Source organism: Oreochromis aureus, linkage group 16 (genome assembly GCF_013358895.1).
Source record: "Oreochromis aureus strain Israel breed Guangdong linkage group 16, ZZ_aureus, whole genome shotgun sequence".
NCBI classification, from domain to species: Eukaryota; Metazoa; Chordata; class Actinopteri; order Cichliformes; family Cichlidae; genus Oreochromis; species Oreochromis aureus.
The window spans coordinates 30,130,561-30,154,818 of NC_052957.1; the positions used below are offsets into that span (position 1 = coordinate 30,130,561).

At 38.0% G+C, this 24,258-nt stretch overlaps 1 protein-coding gene across 2 annotated transcripts; it reads left to right on the forward strand.

Moving 5' to 3' along the window:
* The first annotated feature begins 1,377 nt into the window (after positions 1–1,377).
* rubcnl (rubicon like autophagy enhancer) lies at positions 1,378–22,980 on the forward strand. 2 transcript variants are annotated; one of them, XM_039599526.1, is made up of 18 exons: positions 1,378–1,392; positions 2,037–2,113; positions 5,165–5,267; positions 5,620–5,932; positions 14,489–14,763; positions 15,500–15,597; positions 16,134–16,521; positions 18,350–18,395; positions 18,492–18,597; positions 18,788–18,924; positions 19,039–19,103; positions 19,538–19,577; positions 19,720–19,797; positions 19,972–20,092; positions 20,261–20,322; positions 21,365–21,518; positions 21,911–22,001; positions 22,111–22,980. In XM_039599526.1, exons 3-18 carry the CDS (start codon positions 5,165–5,167, stop codon positions 22,221–22,223), a joined length of 2,190 nt encoding a protein of 729 aa, XP_039455460.1. In that variant the 5' UTR covers positions 1,378–1,392; positions 2,037–2,113; the 3' UTR covers positions 22,224–22,980. The 2 variants fall into 2 exon arrangements, with proteins under 2 accessions (XP_039455460.1, XP_039455459.1); XM_039599525.1 differs by lacking the exon at positions 1,378–1,392 and adding an exon at positions 1,485–1,632.
* The last annotated feature ends 1,278 nt before the right edge of the window (positions 22,981–24,258 follow it).

The window sequence follows — 24,258 nt, forward strand, 5'->3', positions numbered from 1 at the left end:
CTTACATACTTGTGAGGACCTTTGCTGACCTAACACACAACACATCGTACAGATTAACTCAAACTCAATAGTTATTGCTAATTTTTAGCCAGGTTGCTTTTTAAATGCACGGTTTATAATTACATATGTCATTTTTCATCTTTATAAAAGTCAAAGCAGAGAAGGGGGAGTAACACAAGGCAGTGGAAGGAAGAAGTTTAAGAAGCGACTCAAATATTTCTCTCAAAAACGTTTTTACTAGTCAGAGCTTTCTTTTCTTTTTGATATCACAATTTCTTGACATAAAGTGGTGTCATGTGTGTTAATGAGGTACCAGGGTGTAAAAATGTGTGTCTTAGCAAATGTGTACCTTGTGTTTCCCTAATTAAGCACTTTTTTTTACCCCCCAAAAAGTGGCTATTTTACAAAACCAGCCCCCAGCTTGGGTGTAAGTTGAGCTCACTGCAAGTCAATTATGTGGTCTTCATAACAATGAAAAAGATCTGATTAAGCCACAAAATAACAGAGGAAGAGACTACACTGACTCCAGACCAAGTCCCTATAGGTGCAAGTCCTGTATTTTTCTATGGCATTTTGAATGGCATTATCAAAACACATGTTGTTGTTATTGTTGACTACAAAGTCTGGTATTCAGACAGCTAAAAATGAACATACCAATGTGAGAGATAGTTCACCAAAATGTCTGGTCATGTCTGGATGTTCATGCTCAAAAGAATGAAGTGCTGCGGTTTAAGATTTCGGTGTCTCTTTCCCAAAAAGACTAGGTCATGTATCTTTATCTTTATTAAAGCAAACAAATGAGTTGTCATGTTTATTTCATGATCACTAATAAAAACAGCAACATTTACTTACAACATTTACTGAATCATTACAATTAGGCTTGTAGTTTAAAATCAGACTTATAAAATAGTTTTCTCAGATGACTCGTCTTGCTTTGTCTACTGGATCAAGTTACCCCTTAAAGAGAAGACATGGCAAAGTTGAAATATATTTTATTCATCCCAGAGTTGGAAGTTCTCTTTTGTTACAGCAGTTAAAAATTAACTGAAAACGTCTTGAGCATCACAAAAACATTTAAATCACTTTTCTTACCTCATTCAGAACCTGGTTTGAATTTCACCAGTCGACTTGACCATGTCTAAAGTACTGTGCAAAAGTTCTATGCTATCGCTCATGTTGCTAGGAAAATAGGAAAATGTTGCAGCAGTTTACTTAAACATGCAAACCTCCGTGAAAATACAGTATATGAAGCGAACACAGACAGACAGATAATTCCTGGTTGCGTCCTTTATGTCCGAAATACCTGTTGTTCTGAAATATCAACCGAATGTCAGCTGAAGTTGAGCTATTGCTGGGCTGTGAAATGCTGCCACCTGGAGGTAAAGTCTGGAGGTAAGTGTCTCAATCTGAGCATGCATCAACCGCGCCCTCCCCCGGCCATTGATACTTGTCTCTGTACTAGAACTTCCTCTTTCACCTCTGCCAGCTGCCAGCTAATATGCCAGCCTTTGCTGAGCACTGAGAAATGTCACGTAAGATATGCTGCTGAACGAAACCTTTGCACTCGCGTCTGTGACGGTCTAAATTGAGGAACCTTTGAACACAACATTTAAGACCTGCTATGGGTTTAAGGTGAAACACTTTCGCTCCTATAATCGATCTGATTATATTTCATTAAATGTTCCTTCATTCTTTAGGAAGAGAAAATCCTCCGGACAATAAATATTTTAATTATGTGTTATGTATTATGAACGCTCCTTAAATAAAAGCATGACTTAATACATAATGAATCAACTCCCTGTTATTAAATAGTTGCAGAATAAGTCAGAAGTTTGTGTTTTTTTAAGTGGCAAATACATATTTAGGCTAATTTTGTGGTAAGGTGCTGTGCGGTGTACTAAGAGCTTCTTGGTGTCTCTGTTCTTAGTGGAAAAAAAAAAAAACCCCAGCACTGACTGCTGAGACACAGAAAATACAAACCTGATTTAAATACAGGAAGTGCTGAAAACCAACCAGCCCTCTTCCTTTCTCTCCAGCTGCCGCAGCTTTTTGAAGACTCGCATTAGTCCCCCCTTCACCAGACTGACAGGTTTCCTCTTCGAGTCACTAACTGGTGAGTAGCCGGAGCTTTGTGTTCTGGTCAGTGCTGCTTCTGCTGTCTGCTTTCCCCCCTCTCTCTCTGCTTCAAACATGTTGCTTTTTACTTTGACTGAAACAAAAAGGGAAATATTTTAGACATTATCACTTACAATTAGAATCTACTTCTGCATTCATACAGGAAGCTCTGTTGGCTGATTAAAGCGAAGCAGCTCCTTGAAGAGATATAAGCGATATATAAGAGAGCTTAATCAGCAGAGCTCATCTGTCCACAGTCTTTACAAACTGCTTTCTGTGTCACTTTGAGAGAAATACATTTATATTTGCACTGAAATATCTTTGGCTGTTTTCTTCCTTTTTTTGATCTCAAATCTTTGAAATTCACTTCTTAGATTTGTTTCGGGATACATTTTGTTGTATATGTGTTTTAAGGAGATACAGCAGGTGGACTATATAATAACTGTAGTTTTAGTTGGATGTGAGGTCTGTTGATGACGTTGAAGGCAGTTCAGTGCTACACTTTTTCATTTAATTCAGTTCTTTTGTGTTTTATGCTGATTTCTCATTTTTGATGAAACAGTCTAGATTCATTCAGATTCAAAGACGGTGACATTCGGTTCACAACACTTCAGTACCAATGTAACCACTTGTGACACCTCAGTTTGATCGTCATGGCTAATGCTTTAGCCTAAAATCCCCCTCTAGCAGGCCTTTGTCATTTATTCCCAGGTAGAGGTAAAAAAAGAAAAAAAAGCAGAAGTTGGCCATCAGGGTGCCCTAAACTCAGGACCAATAAGATATTATTGATTAGATATAGTGATGTCAGGAAAGTTCTTATATTTTTAAATCACCAACTAACCTCTTCATTATGTTAGGCAGAACTGACTACGTGTAAGTCCTGTAGCTTGTATCATGATAAGCCCAACAAAAACTGTACGATGTATTTTTATCATTGAAAAAAAACATATTTGTAGTTATCTGGTTGTATTGACAGCAACTGAAACTAAAGACATGTCCTGGATATTTTTATTTTGTTTTATTTGGCTTTGTAAGTGCTCGAGATTTTTTCATTTGAGTTCAAACAATAAAATAATTTTTCAAACTTCGTTAATTTAACCTATTCCTCATTTTTAGCTTTTACTTTCAGGTCTTTACAATAACCTTTATGTAGACTGATACATGTTTCGTAGTTCTAATGTTTTGTCTTGCGTACAGGATAGTGCTAATTCTCACAGAGTGATGTCTACAACACCCATATTTTTAATCAGAGTCACACCCATACTGTACAGGCTGGGTTATTTTTGCAAAGCATGAAATCTTAGATCTTAAATCTTTCTGCACATGGTTGTTGGAGTTTCTCAGCTGAGACTGTTCTAATTCTGGATGAACTAAAGACTTTGCTAACATGTATTAGCTTTTATGAAGTATTGGCCACAGTAGCTGTTTTCCAGGCGAGTTTGTGAGGTCTTTGAAAGCAACTGAAGTAACAGATTGAGGTTCAGCCCCATCTTCAGTGCCCTAAAAGACACCCATGTTCTGGTTCAGTTTTAGAAACTATCATGATAAAAACACCCAAATACCTCTGAACGATGGTTATACATAAACACTCTGGTATTCTCATTATTTTAGTATGACGTTTTTCTGTTTTTAATACACTGAATTCCTCCATTTAAATGTCAACGTCTTCATAAGGCTTGTATGAACTTTTGAAAATACAAAAAATTGACATATTTTTTACAAGGATCTTCTTGTGCAGAGTAGTTTGAGTAGTTGTGCAGCAAAACCAGTGTTTAAGAATAGTGTATATAAACACATACATCACTTAACTCTGTTAACTCTTTACATAGATGCTTAAATCACCTTTGCAAACAGTTATCAGCATCAGTGGATATAGTAATATTTACAACTTGCCAGGTGAAAGAACTGAGAACATCCAGAGAAGTTGATGGCAGAGACAAACAGTTGCTCTACTTTGAGCTAATGAAATAATTCAGCTACACACTCTGTGCAATTGTGACTTGCACAAGTAAAAAGTCTGTGATGCCACATTTCCTGGGAAATGAATGCGTTGCTCCACACTGGGAGTTGCGATGACAGTGTATTTGTAATTGTTTAAACTTTTGAAAATCTTTAACTCTCCCCTGAGATGCCCTTACACACTTTAAAATTTGCATTATGATCAAGATTTAGGTTATAATCTTGCATATCCTTGCATAATGAATATGTATATTTATTTATTTATTTTATGCTCATCACTTCCAAATTGTGGCAGAACTAATAAACCTTCCCAACATTTTCAGCAGCTTAAGCCCCACGCCCCCGGTACCGGGGGCAAAAGGGAGGAGATCACGTTTAATCGGTTATAACGCCGGTTGAGAAATATAACTCCAGACATGTGCGGTATCCACAGAAACCTCAGAATCTCAGCTAAAATGTCATATAAACCATTTCTACAACCACCAAACACACCGAAAACAAGCCGCGATTAAACGAGCAGTTACGTAATGCGCAGAAGTCCGCTAAACACGCAAACGAGAACCAGACAGTCTTCAGACTTCATGTAACCGGTTATAAATAGGCTGGCTAGCTTCCAGGGCTATCACTGCGTAAACACACAAAGTTTGACCACGATCGGACCAAAATTCACCCGAATTAGCCGCAAAAGAAGAAAAAAAAATAGGCGAGAATAAAATCCACTTCCTTTTTCTGTGTTCCAGTCTCAGTAACTTTGACACAGTAATATCCGCTTTAATATTTACACCTCTGATTAAATGTCCCAAGTGTTAGCTTCATTTTGATACCAAGATTGTAAGGACGGAGTTTGTAATTGCAGAGAAATAATCAATTTAATTTAGGCATTGCATTTTCGAGCAGGAAGCTCAGAAACCCCCTTGGGGCTGAAGAGGTTTTAATAACTTACACAACATTACAGAACATTTAATACTTTCTGATGTTGTACAACCATTAGTCACTACCACAACTGATACTTGCTTTGCCTCTGCTCTGAAAGCAGCAGGAAGTTTGCTTCAAAGTTATTGAGAAACATTGCCTCTCTTTTTCTGCACAGATGGGAAGCCACAGCACCATGTCCTCCTCTCTGTATAGTTCCAGGTATGTCAGCTGGTATGTGGACATAGCGGAGTCAAAAACCCATGCAATGGCATCTACAGGTAAGATCCAGCACACATTTGTAAACCTTGTGTTCTAGGCATCTTGAAAGACTGGTATGACTGCCGCCACACAGGAAACACCAGAGAGTTACTGAAACATTTATCACAAAGCTTTAGTTTAAAATGGCTAGGTTTTTTCCTTGAAATTATCTAGAGATATCTTTTCGAGAACAGTCTCTGTTTCTGGTTCCAGCTCCAAAAATCTACGTGCAATTAAAATGAAGAATGCCTTTGGAATACATATTGATCAGGCCTAACTTTTTCTTTGCTGTCTCCCTTGTTTTCCTTTGCTACCAAACACAACAGTCAGCTGCTATGGATTCTAACCCACTTCTCCTTCTGTCACCACCAGAAACTGACAGAACAGAAGCAAATGCATCATCTTCCCATCACCACCAACAGCCAAAAGTCAATTGCCTCAAAGATTTTAAATCTTTCCTTGACTCCAAGTCAGACAGACTCAGTCACAGCAGTGAGGGTTTGGATGATGAGTGTAAAAAAGGCAACATAGTACTGACAGATACTGACATCCAGAGCAAAGAGGAACTTTCTCTTTTGGATCCAGAGGATAAAAAATTCCACCTTCCCCGGAGCAGTCCGGTCATTTCCAGACGGAGCAGACCCATCTCCTGGCACGGAGGAGTAAATGATACATCTAATCCCAGGTAACTACTATATACTGTGTACTATATGTTCAAACATTGCAGCAATATCATTATTACAAATGATCAGATAACAAATAAAAAAAATGAACAAGAAACACAGATCTACATGTGTCATAGATGGAATATACACCTAATTATGTAAGACATAATACCAAAGTGCTGTGAGATACACCTATCAGCTAAAGCATCTCTTGTGGCTGAGCAGTGTGTAGAGTGATCAGAGTGCAGTCTGCTTAAAAAAACCCCCCAAAAAACCAAACAATGCCTCCTCAAACATATTGAAACTGTCTCCCACATTCTGATTCACTCTAATTTTTAAAAGGTCAACACTGCAAGATGGATACTTTTCTATCTTGCAGAGTTGTTATTCATTGGGGGTGAAGAAACCAGGGAAGGGTTTCATGGGTAAAAAAACACAAAACCTAAATGATTATATTACGTTTCTAAAGCTGCTTTTTTAGGTGATGCTTTTCTAAAATAAGCTGTAAGCTGTGATGATGGGTAAACCACTAACTATCTTATCAAACTTGAAGTAAGAGTTGTGCATGAGTCATTCAGTCTTTCTCTTGAGTGCTACAGTTCATGAATGACTTTTATCATTAGCTGTTTGGAATCCACACAAAGCAAAAACTTTGTCCACCTGAACAAAGCTGCATGCTACATGATGTTACTGCTACAGTTCAGTACACATAGGTAAACTGTAGGTGGCATAAAACATGTTTACGCTTTTATTATTCAGATACTTAGGACCAGGAGTTAAAATGGGATTCAGCTGGTGGGGGAAAACTATAATTGGGTGTTGTGGTGCTGTGCTGTTATTCTGATATTTTCTGTTCTTTGTGCTAACTAAACACATAAGCAGAGAGCTAAAAGGCTGATTTCCAGCCCTCTAGATCAGCCCAGAGTATGGTATGGCCACGGGATCCACCTGGCCCATTTGGTTGCCCATGCCAGTTTGAGGTCAATTGGAAATTGGGATTTAAGCATAATACAGATACACCCAGTTTGTCCCATTTCAGCCAGCAAACAGTCTTTACATTTTGTGAGAAATCACAATAATTCAATTCAATTCAATTTTATTTATATAGCGCCAAATCACAACAAAAGTCACCTCAAGGCGCTTTATATTGTACAGTAGATAGCACAATAATAAATACAGAGAAAACCCAACAATCATATGACCCCTATGAGCAAGAACTTTGGCGACAGTGGGAAGGAAAACTCCCTTTTAACAGGAAGAAACCTCCGGCAGAACCAGGCTCAGGGAGGGGCGGCCATCTGCTGCGACCGGTTGGGGTGAAAGAAGGAAAACAGGATAAAGACATGCTGTGGAAGAGAGACAGAGATTAATAACAGATATGATTCGATGCAGAGAGGTCTATTAACACATAGTGAGTGAGAAAGGTGACTGGAAAGGAAAAACTCAATGCATCATGGGAATCCCCGGCAGCCTCACGTCTATTGCAGCATAACTAAGGGAGGATTCAGGGTCACCTGGTCCAGCCCTAACTATATGCTTTAGCAAAAGGAAAGTTTTAAGCCTAATCTTGAAAGTAGAGATAGTGTCTGTCTCCTGAATCCAAACTGGAAGCTGGTTCCACAGAAGAGGGGCCTGAAAACTGAAGGCTTGCCTCCCATTCTACTTTTAAATACTCCTGGAACAACAAGTAGGCCTGCAGTGTGAAAGCGAAGTGCTCTAATAGGGTGATATGGTACTACAAGGTCATTAAGATAAGATGGGGCCTGATTATTTAAGACCTTGTATGTGAGGAGCAGGATTTTGAATTCTGGATTTAACAGGAAGCCAATGAAGGGAAGCCAAAACAGGAGAAATCTGCTCTCTCTTTCTAGTCCCTGTCAGTACCCTTGCTGCAGCATTTTGGATTAACTGAAGACTTTTCAGCGAGTTTTTAGGACATCCTGATAATAGTGAATTACAGTAGTCCAGCCTGGAAGTAATAAATGCATGAACTAGTTTTTCAGCATCACTCTGAGACAGGATATTTCTAATTTTAGAGATGTTGCGCAAATGGAAGAAAGCAGTCTTACATATTTGTTTAATATGTGCGTTGAAGGACATGTCCTGGTCAAAATGACTCAAAGGTTCCTCACAGCATTACTGGAGGCCAAGGTAATGCCATCCAGAGTAAGAATCTGCTTAGATACCATATTTCTAAGATTTTCAGGGCCGAGTACAATAACCTCAGTTTTATCTGAATTAAGAAGCAGAAAGTTAGCAGCCATCCAGGTCTTTATGTCTTTAAGACATTCCTGCAGTTTAACTAATTGGTGTGTGTTACCTGGCTTCATGGACAGATAGAGCTGCGTGTCATCTGCATAGCAGTGAAAATTTATGCTATGTCTTCTAATGATGCTGCCTAAGGGAAGCATGTATAATGTAAATAGAATTGGTCCTAGCACTGAACCCTGTGGAACACCATAACTGACCTTAGTGTGTGAAGAGGACTCTCCATTTACATGTACAAATTGGAGTGTATTAGATAGATATGATACAAACCACTGCAGTGCAGTACCTGTAATACCTACAGCATGTTCTAATCGCTCTAATAGGATATTATGGTCAACAGTATTGAACGCTGCACTGAGGTCTAGCAGGACAAGCACAGAGATGAGTCCACTGTCAGAGGCCATAAGAAGATCATTTGTAACCTTCACTAAAGCTGTTTCTGTGCTGTGATGGGCTCTGAAACCTGACTGAAACTCTTCAAATAAGCCATTCCTCTGCAGGTGATCTGTTAGCTGTTTGACAACTACTCTTTCAAGGATTTTTGATATGAAAGGAAGGTTGGAGATTGGCCTATAATTAGCTAAGACAGTTGGGTCTAGAGATGGCTTTTTAAGTAAAGGTTTAACTACAGCCAGCTTGAAGGCCTGTGGTACATAGCCGATTATTAGAGATTGAAGAATTAATTAATGGCAGGACTTCTTTGAGCAGTTTTGTAGGAATGGGGTCTAAAAGACAAGTTGATGGTTTGGAGGAAGTAATTATTGAAGTTAACTCAGAAAGATCAATTGGAGAAAAAGAGTCTAACTTAACATTGATGGTACTAAAAGTAGCTGTAGATGATATTACATCTGTGGGATGATTATTGGTAATTTTTTCTCTAATGATAAAAATTTTATTTGTGAAGAAGTTCATGAAGTCATTACTAGTTAACGTTAAAGGGATGGTTGGCTCAACAGTGCTCTGACTTTTTGTCAGCCTGGCTACAGTGCTGAAGAGAAACCTGGGGTTGTTCTTATTTTCTTCAATCAGTGATGAATAGTAAGATGTTCTGGCTTTGCAGAGGGCTTTCTTATATAAAGCAGCAAACTATTTCTCCAGGCTAAATGATGATCCTCTAAATTTGTGACACGCCATTTCCTCTCCAGCTTACGAGTCATCTGCTTTAGGCTACGTGTTTGAGAATTATACCACGGAGTCAGGTACTTATGATTTGAGGCCTTAGTTTTCACAGGAGCTACAGTATCCAGAGTCGCATGCGTGGTGAGGAGGTAAAATTATTAACAAGATAATCAACCTCTGTTGGAGTAGCGTTCAGGTAGCTGCTCTGCTCTATGTTGGTACAGGGCATTGAAGATGATAACAGTGGGTGGATTATATTCTTAAACTTAGTTACAGCACTTTCAGAAAGACATCTACTGTGATAAAGTCTACTCTCCACTGCTGTGTAATCAGTTATTGTAAATGTAAATGTTATCAGGAAATGATCAGACAGCAGAGGGTTTTCAGGAACACTGTTAAATGTTCAGTTTCTATGCCATATGTTAAAACAAGATCTAGAGTGTGATTAAAGTGGTGGGTGGGTTCTTTTACATTTTGAGAGAAGCCAATTGAGTCTAATAACAGATTAAATGCGATGTTGAGGCTGTCATTTTAGCATCTACATGGATGTTAAAATCACCCACAATAATTATTTTATCTGAGCTGAGCACTAAATCAGATAAAAGTCTGAGAAATCAGAGAGAAACTCTGTGTAAGGCCCAGGTGGACGATATATGATAACAAGTAAGACTGGTTTCTGAGTTTTACAGCTGGGGTGGACGAGGCTAAGCATCAGGCTTTCAAATGAATTAAAAGTCTGTCTTGGTCTTTCGTTGATTAATAGGCTGGTGTGAAAAATTGCTGCCACACCGCCCCTCGGCCTGTGCTTCGAGGTTTCTGGTAGTTAGAATGACTCGGGGTGTTGATTCATTTAAACTAACATAATCATCCGGCTGCAACCAGGTTTCTGTAAGGCAGAGTAAATCGATTTGTTGATCAATTATTAAGTCGTGTACTAACAGAGACTTGGAGGAGAGAGACCTAATATTTAATAATCCACATTTCACTGTCTTACTCTTTGGTTGAGATGTGGATACTGTATTGTTCTTTCTTTGTGATTTTTTTTTTATGTTTAAGTTGTTTATTGCTGGTTTTTTTTTGTTTTTTATCTGTTTGGGAGCTGACACAGTCTCAGTGGAGATGGGTTTTTTGGGGGGGGAGGAGGAGAGAAGCTGCAGAGAGGCGTGTAAGACTGCAACTCTGCTTCCTGGTCCCAACTCTGGATAGTCATATTTTGGGGGGTTTAATAAATTGGTCCATATTTCTAGAAATGAGAGCTGCTCCATCCAAAGTGGGATGGATGCCGTCTCTCCTAACAAGACCAGGTTTCCTCCAGAAGGTTTGCCAATTATCTATGAAGCCCACATCGTTTCTGGGACACCACTCAGACAGCCAGCAATTTAAGGAGAACATGCGGCTAAACATGTCACTCCTGAACTTTGTTGTTTCTTTTGCTGTGAAGATGTTATGAAAAAAACAAAACAAAACATGCATTTATGTGTGCAAGTAAATGCCACTGAGTTTGCTGGCCTTGAAAGATGTCAGAAAGACTGATGCAGAATTTAGAGCAGGGGTCTGAAACTTGCGGCCTAGAGGCCACTTGTGGCCCACGTCACACCTATTGAGGCCTGTATATTGACGTGAAGAAATATAATACAATTTGGCTCTTGAAGTTACTTTTTTTTAGGGAAGATTTGTTTGTTGTTGACTGCAATGTTAAAATAAGTTCTTTAAAAAGCAAAAAGTTATTTAATATGAAGGCAATATGAACAGAGAGTAAAAACATGTTGAGGGATTGAGTTCAGTGAGAGTTATTTGTGAAGAAAACAATTTTCACTAGCAGTCAAAAACTAATGTGTACACTTATGTCTGCATTTTTATTTAGTTAAATACAAACAAAATCATAGCTGAAGTGCTGCCACGTGTCTGGTCAGAAAGAGGGTAACAATTTGTTTCTTTGGTAGTTCAATGAAAGGCATCAGTTAGTTAAGAGTGACAAAAAATGTGTTCCCGTTTGTAGTTTTGTCTTGTGATATAATATTTGAAATTATTAAAAAAACGAACAAAACACTAGATTTTCAGAAATATTTGTGGGTGTTTTCTTATTTGTTTGTTTTTTTGTACTACTTGAACACTAAAGTGGCCCTCACATGAAATGACAGTCCCAGCAGTGGCCCACAGCTCATTTAAGTTTGAGACCCCTGATGCAGAGTTTTTAACACGACACAGTCTTCTAAGTATTTATTTACTGTAGTCACAGGTAAAGCCATGTGTGTGGTTTTTGGAGCAGATTACTATGTTTAAGGATTGAGAAATGCAAGAACTCGACATCTGAAACTTTGCTAGCAAAGCTACAAAAGCAACGAGCACTTTCTTTTTTTCTTTAACAATCTTTAATCATCCAGTTTTTTATTTTTACTTCCAACAAAATCACTAAAACAGCAATTCATACTCTGATGGGGAGTTTATCAGTGAATGTTTGGTGAATTCTTTTGCACCTGAGAGAAAAGGAGCATTTGAGAATATGACACTCTCTAAGCAAGACCAAGAGTGTTTCAACACCTTGGCAGGAAACCTGGAATTTCAGTTGAAAAGTGGACAGTGGAGCTATCAGGAATGTGTTGAGTGAAAGGCATGATTGGAGAGGCTGGGTCTGAAATGGGACAAACTGGCTGTCCAAATCTGCTTTTGAAGCAGATGCAAAATGAAATTAACCCAAAACAGGAACTGGTATTTTTGCACTGTATTATACAGCAGGACGTGCAGTGTAAGTCAGTGCTAAAAATGAACCATGTTTCTGATGTTGTAACTAAAATAGTCAATTTTATCATGGCAGGAGCACTGAATCACAGACAGTGTGTTGCACTATTGTAGGCACATCAGACTGAACATGGTGACAAAGGCTCCCACACAGCTGTGGGAGGTGGCTCAGCGTAGGCAAGGTGCTAAAAAGAGAGCAGAAATTTTGTGACAAGGACATTCCAGAGCTTTCATATGCACAGTAGAAAGCAGATCTTGCATTTGCTGTTGACGTGACTTTCCTTTGCATTTCCAAAACTGCAGATGATGTAATTAAACTATAAGCAGGAAATTTGGAAATTTTACAAAACACATTTCGTCCACAATTGTTTGTAGGAATGTTGATTATATAGTGACACAATGTTGGCATGTGCTTATTTCACATTTGCATTGACCAGTTGTAACATCTGCTCTCATTAGATAGTGGCCATTTATAGAGATAATATTAATATTGAGCAGAACTGAGTTCAGCTTATTGATGCAGTTCAACACAACAGCCCACTTTCTCATGTGGCCCCTTGGAAAATTTAATCGTCCATCCCAGTCCTACGCAATATGAAGCTAGTAGCAAAGGTAGAATTTGGTGAGTGAATCTAATTAGCATCACCTCCCTCATTTAAAATAATGTAACCTAACATGTACACCACAGCCTGTCCTGCACCAGTCCAACATAGTGCATCACTGGAACCTCCACAGCGATACAGCTAACTAACCTGTTCCGCCTCTTCCACACTTCACTAAACTTATTGCATACTTTTATGCATCCTTTAGCAAAAAAATTTAGTAAACTTCAGTTAGTTTTGCAAGATGCTTCACAAAAAGGTATCATTAGTCATGTATAGATCTGATAACTGTAAAATGAATTAAAGGAGAGTTAGAGTTAAGTTTTCAGTTTATATGGCTGCACCCTTATTTCCCAAAGGGTCACGACAGTGGAAGGATCTGCATGTTTGATTTGGCCCTTCCTGATGTAGTCATTTGATTTGTGATAAGCAGTAGGAATACACAAACCTGGGCTCCCTTGAATCTTTGTTTTTGCTTCCTCCCGGTCTCAAAGCTTTCCCATGTCAGGTGAATCTGTTAACAACTACACCAAACTACATTTCTGTAAAAAAGGGGTTTTTGACCTGTGGAGACATTATTTACCGTATGTGTATCTAGGTAATATGCAGATTCACTTACTGTCTACACTAAGCTAATAAATGGGGAAAAGAAACAAATAACCTTAAAGTCACAAGCTTTGCCTTTTTTTAGTGGAGTCGAACTCAGAGAAAAGGAAATGCAGCTTCACGGAGTTTCAGATGTAACGCGAACTAAACACAGCACACGGCAATTTTACAAAATATGTATTGCTCTAAATGAGACACAGTGCTGTGTGACTGCCTTCCTGCTGAAACCAAAAGATGGTCACCAGACTGCTCAGTAGCCGACACAACAGTTCCTAGTTAACGGGATAGAAAAAGGGAACAGACAAGTGAAAGAAGCCTCATGAAAAACACAACCTTGCATTCCTCAGTGAGCAGGCTGGGAAAATGTCCTTCATATAAATGAGTATTTTTGTCCTTTAGATAGATGTTAATCTGCAGAGTTTGTGTGTTTATTTTTGAAATTACACACATGAAAAGTGCAGGTCCTCTCTTAGCATTTCACCAGCTTGGGACAGCTGGTGAAATGTGGGACCATTGTCTCACAGACACATACTCTTTGCCCCACATTTAGGTTGTTGCTTTGTGGTCACCTCGTACCTAATAGTGAATAGGAATATAGGACAGTCTCCTTACCACAGTGTTACTCTAGCACCACTTGATGGCGCCAAGGCTTTAGAGACTTCAGTTACTGTGGGATAACTGGCTGCTGGAGGTAAAGTAACACAATAAAACTAATAAGCTTTAAAGCTTATATATATCTCATGTTAACTCTACACAGTATGCTGTATATGTAAACAACAAGCTTTACTTCTTGTGAATAATTGCAGCAGGAGCCAGTGTTTACTGCTTAGGACTCACAGTGTTTGACATTTGTGATACTTTATGGTAAATGTCATGAAAGTTGTGTGGTTGCCATGAGCCTATGAGCAAACAGGAACTGAAATGAGTAAATAAAGAGACCTTTTTTTTATTTCTGCAGCTATGGTTTTACACCTCAAAGTAAAAAGAAGAAACAGGATATTCCTTATGTTTCTGTTGAAAATACAGTGAAAATACTATTTTCACTGCTCACACCAACTACTAACAACTAATTACTTGTTAAAGTGATGAGTAAACATTTGATGTCACTCAGCTGCTTGTCAGGTGATGCACAATATGTGCTTTTTTATGGTTAACATTTAATTTGGTGTTTATTTCTTGGATGATTTTCACTTGCATTGTTTTGAAACTTCTTCATCTAAAGTGAAATGTTTCTCCTGTTAGCTCGGACCCACCATCTCCTGTCTTTGGTTCACCGTCTCTGGGTCCCCACGAGTGGTTGACATCCACCAGTGGGGAGGATCTGGAATCCAAACCGAGCTCCTATCAGTCGTCATTCGCAGTGGAGATAGCTAAAAAGCAAAACTCTACCTCTATCTCATCAAATCTGAAGCGGCTTCTGACTCCCAGCCTCCACCTTCCCTACAGTGGACAGCAGGGATTAGCTGAGGAGCATAAAAGGCGGACCCAAAGTAGTTGCATTCCCAACAACACACCAGGTAAACTTACTGTCAGTAAAAAAATCAGTAAAAATCAGTAAACCCCAGTAATGACTGGGGTTTACTGATTTTTGTTTTGTATTTTATCAGCTGTGTCAAGTAGTAAAGGGTGGCTGGCAGTTTTATTGTGCCTATAAAGAGACCAACCATGTCCAAAAACACAGATTTTCTTTAATGAGGGAAAGGATTATTTAGGAGGGCGTCTTTCAAATGTACCACAAACACTTCTGAATCTCAGCGTGATGAAGTTAAGAGACATAAAAGTTGACGACAACAACTCATAAAAACCCAGATGTCGCACTGTACTTGTAAGGTGTAAAAGTAAAAAAAAAAAAAAGGAATAAGAGAAAGTTCTGTGAGGAGAAGCACATCAGAAAGAAGCTGGATTCAAGGGATGAGTGTAAACTCAGGGACTCAGGGAAAATGTATACGATAAATAGGGATTATTTTGAACTGTGGAACATGTAAAGCTACTCCAGGCTTTGACTGTAGGCCTTTGTACACATTTATATTGCCACCTTTTCCTTTGGCATAATCTTGCCAATACCCACCTATATAGCCTTAATAGAGCCCAAGAATAAAAATATAGAAATGAGCAGACAGTAACAGTGATACACTGAGTGCACTGAATGCAAATATGAACCTGACGTTAGCAACACTGAAAAAAATATAAATGTTAAAAATGCTAGAAACCCAGTCAGTTTATATGTGTGTGTGTGTGTGTTTGTTTCATCAGGATGCGCTACCTCAATACAACAAAGCAAAGAAAGAAGTTGCAGCGATATCCCAGCATCCACTGCAGAGATCTACAAGACCAGTTGTGAACTGGAAAAGGTGCATTACATTTTTCCCCCACAGTCATTCACAGTTTTTATTTATTTTGCAATGAAATTAATAAAAGTTAATATAAAAGAGCTAATGACACACTCCTTTATTTTTCCACTGTAAAACAAGCTGCTTATTTTAAAAATTATTGGCTGAGTCATACAACTGCAAATTACAAGATTCAGATATATGAAATTTAAGGTGGTAGAATAATGTCCCACTATTAAGCATTAGTAAGGTATTAGCAAGTGCTTAATTTATCATTTATATTCCAATAATCCTCCTTAGCATGCCATTAATAAACACATATCTTTATCCATCTGTTACTATTAGACCATGTAAATGTAAATCTAAGACACTGAACTTTTTTTTTTTTTTTTTTTATTATTGAATTACTTATGAATTAACTTCATTTGATGCCGTTAATCAGGTTACTATAGTGTTTGGGATTAAATATAGAAATGTGAAATCAGAGCCAGATTTGTGCCAGCAGACAGGTGCCAAATGCTCTCAGCAGCGTCTCACCAGTGTCGGTCTGTGTGCAGGAAAACGCTCATTTTATTGTGGTGGACATGGTGCTGGAGATGCTCGAAAATGCAAAATGGACTCTTAGCTTAGATCAGTGGCGTTCCACAATGGACACAAACTGCCTGATGTACAAGGAAAGACATAAAATCTCGGCACAGGAGAGTTCGCCACAGAAGCAGACATTTAGACTACACAGGCACAAAGTAAAGTACAGCAGAGTTGATCCTAGACGAGAGAGATACAAGCGAAGACATCTTGATGAAGACATGAAGATGTCGCACAGAGAAACACACTCATGTGTAGAGCAGCAAACACAGGACAAAGAGGAGGAGGAAGCAGGGAAGGATGAGCCTAAACATCAAATGAAAACTCTGTCTGTGCTCTCCACTGACAGCGGATTTGAAGGTAAGAATTTCTATTTTTAATGAAACACACATTCCTTAAATACTTCCTTATCAAACATATTGTTTTGACCAGGAATGGGTCGTCCTACATCTTCCTTTGTCTCAAGTTTGTCTGGATAATGTTTTTAGACAAAAAGCCAGACTAAAAAGCTATAGGATGACTAATTTGTTACTGCAATTCATTCAACCAAATTTCATAGAAATCAGCCTAAATGCTGTGAAGATGGTATCAACAGGTTAATTGTTCCTTTCCACCAATCTTCCATCTGAGTCAAAAGTAACAAAGAACTCATATGAACATACTTTGATCAGCAGAAAGTGCTTTTTTGACTGTGAACATATTTGCACAGACAAACAGCTAACCGCTACGCTCACACCCACACTAATACTGATTAAACTAAAACACAACTGAAGATCAATCAACTAGCCCTTTGTTTTTAACCTGCTAGGACCTGGCGTCCACATATGTGGACATCACATTTTGGGTTATTTAGACCAAAATACTGAATTTTGCTTTAACTAAACCCACGCATTTTTCAAAATTTTAAATGAATATCCTCATATGTGGCTCTTCTTAAAAACAAAAATGGTAAAAAAAACAAATCTGGTAATTTTTTGTTTTACATTCAGTTGTGACCAAATATCAAAGAGAAATTAAAATTGTTTTAGGAGGTTAAAGATCACCTGTGCCCAGTTTTAGCATTTATTACATCCTTTGCAGTCTCTGTTTATATTCTCTGCGTGATTGTGGTTTCCCCTTTTGTTTTCCCATTCTGCTCCCTCCATTTTATATCTGCATTTTAGCTTCTGTCCCTGTGTCAAGTTTGCAGGTCTTATTCTGGTTGCTATGGGTTTGTTTGTTTGTGTGTGTGTGTCTTTTATTTTGATAGTCTCATGTCTCATGTGCTTTGAACTGAGTTTTACTTCCCTGTTTTGTTCCAGCTGTCTCACCCCGGTGTTTCCCATCTCCCTAATTACCCAGAATTTTTGTTTACGTCTCCCTCATGTTGTGTGCTCAGTGTGGTTCTTAGTTTCTCGTATTCCTGGCCTCTGCCCTTACATTATTAGTATGACAGTTAAAGCTCTTTTATAAGAAATGCCCCATTGTTCTCTCATTTCAAATTCAATTCAATTCAATTCAATTTTATTTATATATTCACAACAAATGTCCCTCAAGCCCTTTATATTATCATATGACCCCTATGACAAGCACTTTGGCGACAGTGGGAAGGAAAAACTCCCTTTAACAGGAAGAAACCTCCCCAGGCTGTCTTGGTAAACCAGGACATGCTGTGGAAGAGAGACAGAGATTAAAAGATATGATTCTGAGGCTATTAACACATAGTGAAAAGGTGACTGTTCAATGCATCATGACAAATGTGCAGCATAACTAAGGGAGGATTATTTTTAACTATATGCTTTAAAAAAGGAAAGTTTTAAGCATCTTGGTACATCAAATGGACTGAGGCCAAGTGAAAAACTGTTCTGTGGTCAGACAAATGTGAAATTATTTTTTTAAACCATGGACATCATGTTCTCCAGACCATTTCCAAATGTTTACATAAATGATGATGGTTTTTTAATATTCCATATGAAAAAATTGAAGTATCTATATTTTATCTGAGCTTGGAAATTTGAAGCCTACAGTATTTGTTTTCCCCCTAGTGTTCATTGACTTTATATCAGGAACTGATTGTTTTAAATGTTGTTTTTTTTTTCTATGACCTTTATCAACACATATACATTATTATATCAACTAAATATAGAAATTATTTTCTTAATATTGGATTAAATGAGAATAAACATAATCATCATATTATGTGTTTCAGACTGTGGAGTTGATCATACACTAACTCAGAGAGAGTCTCTAAAAAAGTAAGAAAACCTATTCCTTTCAGTAAACATGCATTTTAATAATCTAAGCGCTTGTTCTGTGAAATCTGAGTAAATCTATGATGTCCCATGATGCAGTGCTGAGCAGCTAGCCCAGCAGCTGGTGTTGGATTTCAAAAAAAGTTGGCTCCCTTCTAATGAGCTTCAGCGTGGCCGGCAAAGCCTTCGCAGCTCGCTTCAGGAGGTAAGAACAGCAACCACAAATCAACTATAACTACACGTTCTCAACTTGGTATTTTAATGCGAGATAAATATATAATAAGGTGTAGGTGGCTGATGACAAAGAAAACTTTCCCGCATCTTTATTACACTGTTACTGGGACTGGACTCTAGAAATGACCACAAGTATCCTCTGTTCTTCCTGTTCATACCAGCTGCCGGGTACAGAAAATGTGGCGGTGAGCAGCGGTAGCCTGACAGAAGAGATCCGACAGCGTACCAGGATGAGAGGAACCCTGAGCTGGGCACCACCACGTTTCCAGATCATCTTTACGGTCCAGCCAACGCACAGGTCTCATTTATATGTGATGACACAACAGCGCAGTGGAAAAATGGTTTATTTCTGATGCTATAAATGATTGTGTATTTAGAGCTGAATGTGTGTGGGTTTCTTTTCTTTGTTCAGACGAAGCGAGGTAGTGGCTTCGCAACACTTCCTGTGTGCAGGTTGTGGGACCGAGGTGGAGCCCAGTGAGTACTGCATTACATAATATGAATTGCAGAGGATTTTTGTTTTAGTTTTTATTTGAACATTACAACAGCACGCATAAAAACATCTTTAATTCCTCCACAGGAGAATAAACTATAGTCAGAAAATGCTTCCATTACCGAAAAAGCAGAGAGATTTATAAGTCATGCACTTCACTAATACAACTGTATTCAGCATTTTTGTGTAAAACTCAAAGTCATTCTGTGAAATGTAACTTTGTCACTTCTTAAAAAGGAATAAATAAATGTAAAAAAACTGTTCTCCACTGAAATCATTGTTGTCTATAGTAATCAAGGTTGAATACCAGTAAATACCAAACACAGGCCTCAGACATGTCTTCACAATGTAACAAGCAGCATTCATCAGAGGTCCAGATGAATAAAAACCAAATATAAGACTCTCTATCTCCCACCAGGGTACATCAAGAAACTGCGGTACTGTGAATACCTCGGCAGGTATGGAAAATAACATGTTATTACCCAAATATTAAAAACACCGTGAGCTGTGTTTTCCTGCAATCAGATATTAAACCATATATATTTAAATAATCAAGTTATTGCAAATGAATCATTGATCTGTTGTTATTCATTTTTGCAGATATTTCTGTGACTGCTGTCACAGCGGCTCAGAGGCTGTGATTCCGGGTCGAGTACTGTCCTGCTGGGATTTTGGCAGGTGATCAAATCAGACAACATATCATAGTAACTGTTAATATATGTTAAATGTATAGTTAATTCATTTAGAAAACTGAAGTGATTAAAGGTCTTGTAAATGTAAATGACTTCTAAATAACTTGCACTTCTAAACCTTGTAACATCATCATAACTCACAATAATCCTGATATTTCAGGTACCCTGTGAGTGATTTCTCCAAACAGCTGCTGGATTCAGTGTGGCATCAACCTCTGTTTGACCTGACCTGTGTTGGTAAAAATCTGTACAGTAAAGTGAAAGAACTGGACAGGTTTAGGGTGAGTTAATGACTAAATTATTACTGTTGTGCTTACTGGATTTAGTAAGTAGTCTGTGGAATTAGATTTCAAAGCAGGTACTGAAATTCAATGACAAACTATTAGGTTGTTTTCATTTATTTTTTTATTCCCCTTTGTTTTTAACATGTCCCTCTATCCTCCCATCAGGAGGTGCAGGATCAGCTGCTGGGCATCAAGAAGCTGCTAAAAGCCTGCAGATTATCAGAAAGGTAACATTTGGAGATGATACAAAGTTGATATATATTGTATGTAATGTATAAACGGTTCATGTCCTCATTTTATAAAACAAAGACATTACTTCATTTACAGGTTTGGCAGTGGATCAAAATGTGTTTTTCATTAAATTTGCTGAGTATTTTTTTTTTTATGTTTCTATCACTTATTGAATAACAATTACAAGGATTTATTAAGTTTCAAAAACCTTTTAATGGTAAATAAATAAAGAGTTTGGTTGTGACTGTATGCTAGGTATAAGATTTACTAGTTCACCTAGTTCATAGAGTGAATGAAATGCAAATGGGACACAAACTTCAAAACTGAGCAGTATATTTTGATCAGAGTACAGAGTAATATCTCTAACTTCTTCCTATTACCAAGTTTAATTCAATGCTTATATGAATAAATACATTTATATAAACATGTAACTGTATTACATTATCATATATCATATTTGTGAGTATTTTACACTGAATTACCTGCAATAACGTTTGTTATTGAAAATGCTTTTCTTTTTCTTCAGCACATAGCTAAAGAAAAGCTTGAAAGGATGTGTGGATGTAACTGTGTTGTGCCAAAACAACCCCAATCCACAAAAGACCCCACAGGACCTACAGCAGATGTGAGGGAACTCCAGCCTTTAAGGGCCGGCGTACTGCAGGTTTTAGATGTAGATCCTTAAATGGCTAAATGACCTCCTCGACATGTCTTAAAGTTCTCCAGAGGCCTGATAATGAACTAATCATTTGATTCAGGTGTGTTGACCCAGGGTGCTATCTAAAACCTGCAGGACACTGGCCCCTGAGACCTGGAGTTCCCCACCCCTGACCTACAGGATGTGCCCTAACCATGAAATCTATCTGTCCTAACAGGTCCTTAAAAAGCTTTTGAACTGAGGTCACTGCAATTATATACTAATCCCTCAGAAATGAACAAAATATTTCAAATTCACCTACAGTTTTTAACAAGTAACCTGTGTTGCCAACTCATTAGTAACTACTTAGTAACCTAATCTGCCCTGTGTTTGTGTCCTAGCGTGCTGGCTGAGCTGGAGCATCTTCCTGCTCATCTGAAGGAGCAGCCAAACCTCTTCTCCATGGATGACCTACAGAAGGTGAAGAAGGGTCAGCTGCTGCCACAGGCCAAAGCAGTGCTGCAGTCTGCCATTACTCATGTGGAAAACTGTGAGGTCAGTCATTCTCAACCAGATGCCTCTGGCCTCTTTAATGTTATTTATTAGCTATGTATCAGCACTATTTTCCAGTGCTGATGATATGCATTTGGTAATTAAATATTATTGCCACTTACCTAACTTAAAAGCATTTCTAATTTTAAATTTCTTTTAAAGTTAGGGATTGTAGATCTCCGCCCATTCACCTGACTTAATATGTAAATGATGACTTAAAGAAATAGCTTTACAGGACTCCTATCCTTGTGCCCGTTTAAACAAGTACGCAACATTTCAGACAACATTTCAGTTAAATACAACCAGGAATACGACACGTTTAGAGGAGGAAAACGTGTGAATGTTTGTATGAAATTAAATCATTTTGACTTTCTTTTATCACTTCTTTCACACAGCTGTGTCTTGCCCGAGGTTTTATCTGTGAGTTTTGCAGAGAGAAAGACATCATCTTTCCTTTTCAGACTGACATATGTAAACGCTGTCCAGGTGAGCATAGACAAAGCATGCCCCCCCCCCAAATATAACAAGTCATATGCTGCCACTGGGTTTATATGCAGAATAAATAAAATCTATGAATATCTTCTGTCTTTCACAGAGTGCAAAGCCTGCTTTCACAAAAAGTGTTTTGTGGTGAAAAAGTGTCCAAAATGTGCACGGATCCAGTCTCGGAAAGACCGTCGGAATGTATCCATGAAGAGTGACACCTGAAGCAGCAGCAGTTCTGTGTTGCAGTGGTTCATTTAACACTTTTTAGCTGCATTTTCTTTTCTTTAACTTCACATAAAAACACTTTTAATATGTCAGTAAGTTCCTGCTCTCTCATCCTCCTTATCTCTTACTACTTAAACCACACTATTAAACATGCATATTCCTTTACATGATTTAATATTTCCTATGGAAATTTGATCGGCATGAGAGTGATTGTACCTCAAAAAACAAGATAGAGCACTTAAATTATGCAAAACTGTTTTTCCCCATTTTTGGCAGGTTATATGTACTTTTCAGTGTAATGCTGATGGACAGTATAACTGTTCAATAGCTGCTTGCGATGTTTCCATGTGCGATACTTCATGTCAGGATTGTTGCTCAACAGAAATAATATATTACACATTACTTACTTAACCTCTCGCTGAAGAAAGCCACTAGTTACACTAACTATTTAATCTCTTTTGCGTTACTCCATAATATGGCCTGAGATGCATTTTTTTCATGTAGATTCCAGTCAACAATACAAACCTGAAGCTACAGTCCCCAAACACTGACAGAAATCCCTAAAGAGGGCCCATTAATTTTCTCTCATAATTTATATTTGAACACAAAGTCTACAGCATGCCTGCAGAGAGTCAATGTCCTTTTAGCAGCAGGAGATGTTTCAAATGCAACTGTTTCTGTCCAGGGTGCAGTGTGCACATTACAATTGTGATACTGTCCTTTCATATAATGAAAATAAAAATAATTTCCACAACTCTACTTGTGAAAAGTTATTGAGAACTTTACCATTTCCTTGTTCTACCCAACAGTGGCTATATATTATAGGCTCATCATATAAAATGAAACATAGCTAGTACCGCTAGCCGTTAGAAATTTGTTGTAGAGCAAAATGTTTTCATTTGAAAAGCCGTGGAGCCCAAATATGATGTGTCAGACCTGGAAATTATAATTTAGCGGAGTAATTGCACTGTTAACTATCACCACCTCTTGGAGCCCTAAGGATCAGGTGGCCCAGATTTAGACTGCCTTTGTATCCTCCTAATATGTCCTCCTAATACTTCAGTACCCATCCTGTTTGCTTAATCTTGGAACTCTGGCCTGCAAAGTGTGCTTGCAATTATTATTTATCACTTCCTTTACTTCCAGAGGTCTGTTCCCAAGAATTCTGTCTGTCATTTCTGACCATGAGAAATCACAGTCAGATATGATACTAATTATTCTGCTGAATTAGCACTTTGCATGCACCTACTATTAAGACATATCACCAGATAAGGTTAACTGAAAACTTGAATTATGCAGAAGCCATTCTAGTGCTTCCCCCCCAGTTTTTTTTAATAGCTGTCATCATCTATATTTTCTTTGTTAAACTGTGTTGAAATCCGTGTTGGTCAGAATAGTAGGAAATCACATTTTAAGGGCCAAACCTAGTTTCTCCACTATTGTGTAAAATAACTTATTGATCCTGGAGTTTTGAATAAATGGCAGGTTTATGGCGCAGCAATGAATCTTGGGGGTAATATAATGTAAGTCAATGTGTATTAACATGTACTTCCTGTATACAGTGAGATTGAATTTAGTTTTTTACATAGCAATATTTGCAAAAAGAATACGGAGTAAGTATTTGATATTAAATATGTTATAAATCATTTCCATCAGTTTTTATTGCATCATGTTTCTCTTTCACTTCAGTGCCTTGGCTTTTCTTATACCCTCCCCTATAATTAAGCTTTAATTTTGTGTTGGGAAGGCTAGTATTCTACCAGTGGTGTGTGGTCGTTTACAGAAAGGCAAGCAGAGACATTTTAGAGAAAAATGAAACAATAAAACAGTATGTACAAACCTCACTGCATGTGTATTATTGGCAAATTGCACATCAATGATCAAAAAGCTGCTTTTATGCAAAAAAATGTTTGCCATCAGTTTTAAGTGGCTCAGGACCACATATCTCTAAATAATATCCTCCAAGCTCAGAAACACAGGCCTAAATGTTGATTGTAAGAAAAAAAAATCTAAATATATGAATAAAAGGCTT

What these genes read in the sequence shown, in the direction of transcription:
- rubcnl (XM_039599526.1), top strand. Translation starts at nt 5,165, where the DNA reads ATGGGAAGCCACAGCACCATGTCCTCCTCTCTGTATAGTTCCAGGTAT. An exon ending in CCATGCAATGGCATCTACAG is followed by an intron (nt 5,268 to 5,619) that starts GTAAGATCCAGC and finishes TGTCACCACCAG; the next exon opens with AAACTGACAGAACAGAAGCA. An exon ending in TACTGTGAATACCTCGGCAG is followed by an intron (nt 19,578 to 19,719) that starts GTATGGAAAATA and finishes TCATTTTTGCAG; the next exon opens with ATATTTCTGTGACTGCTGTC.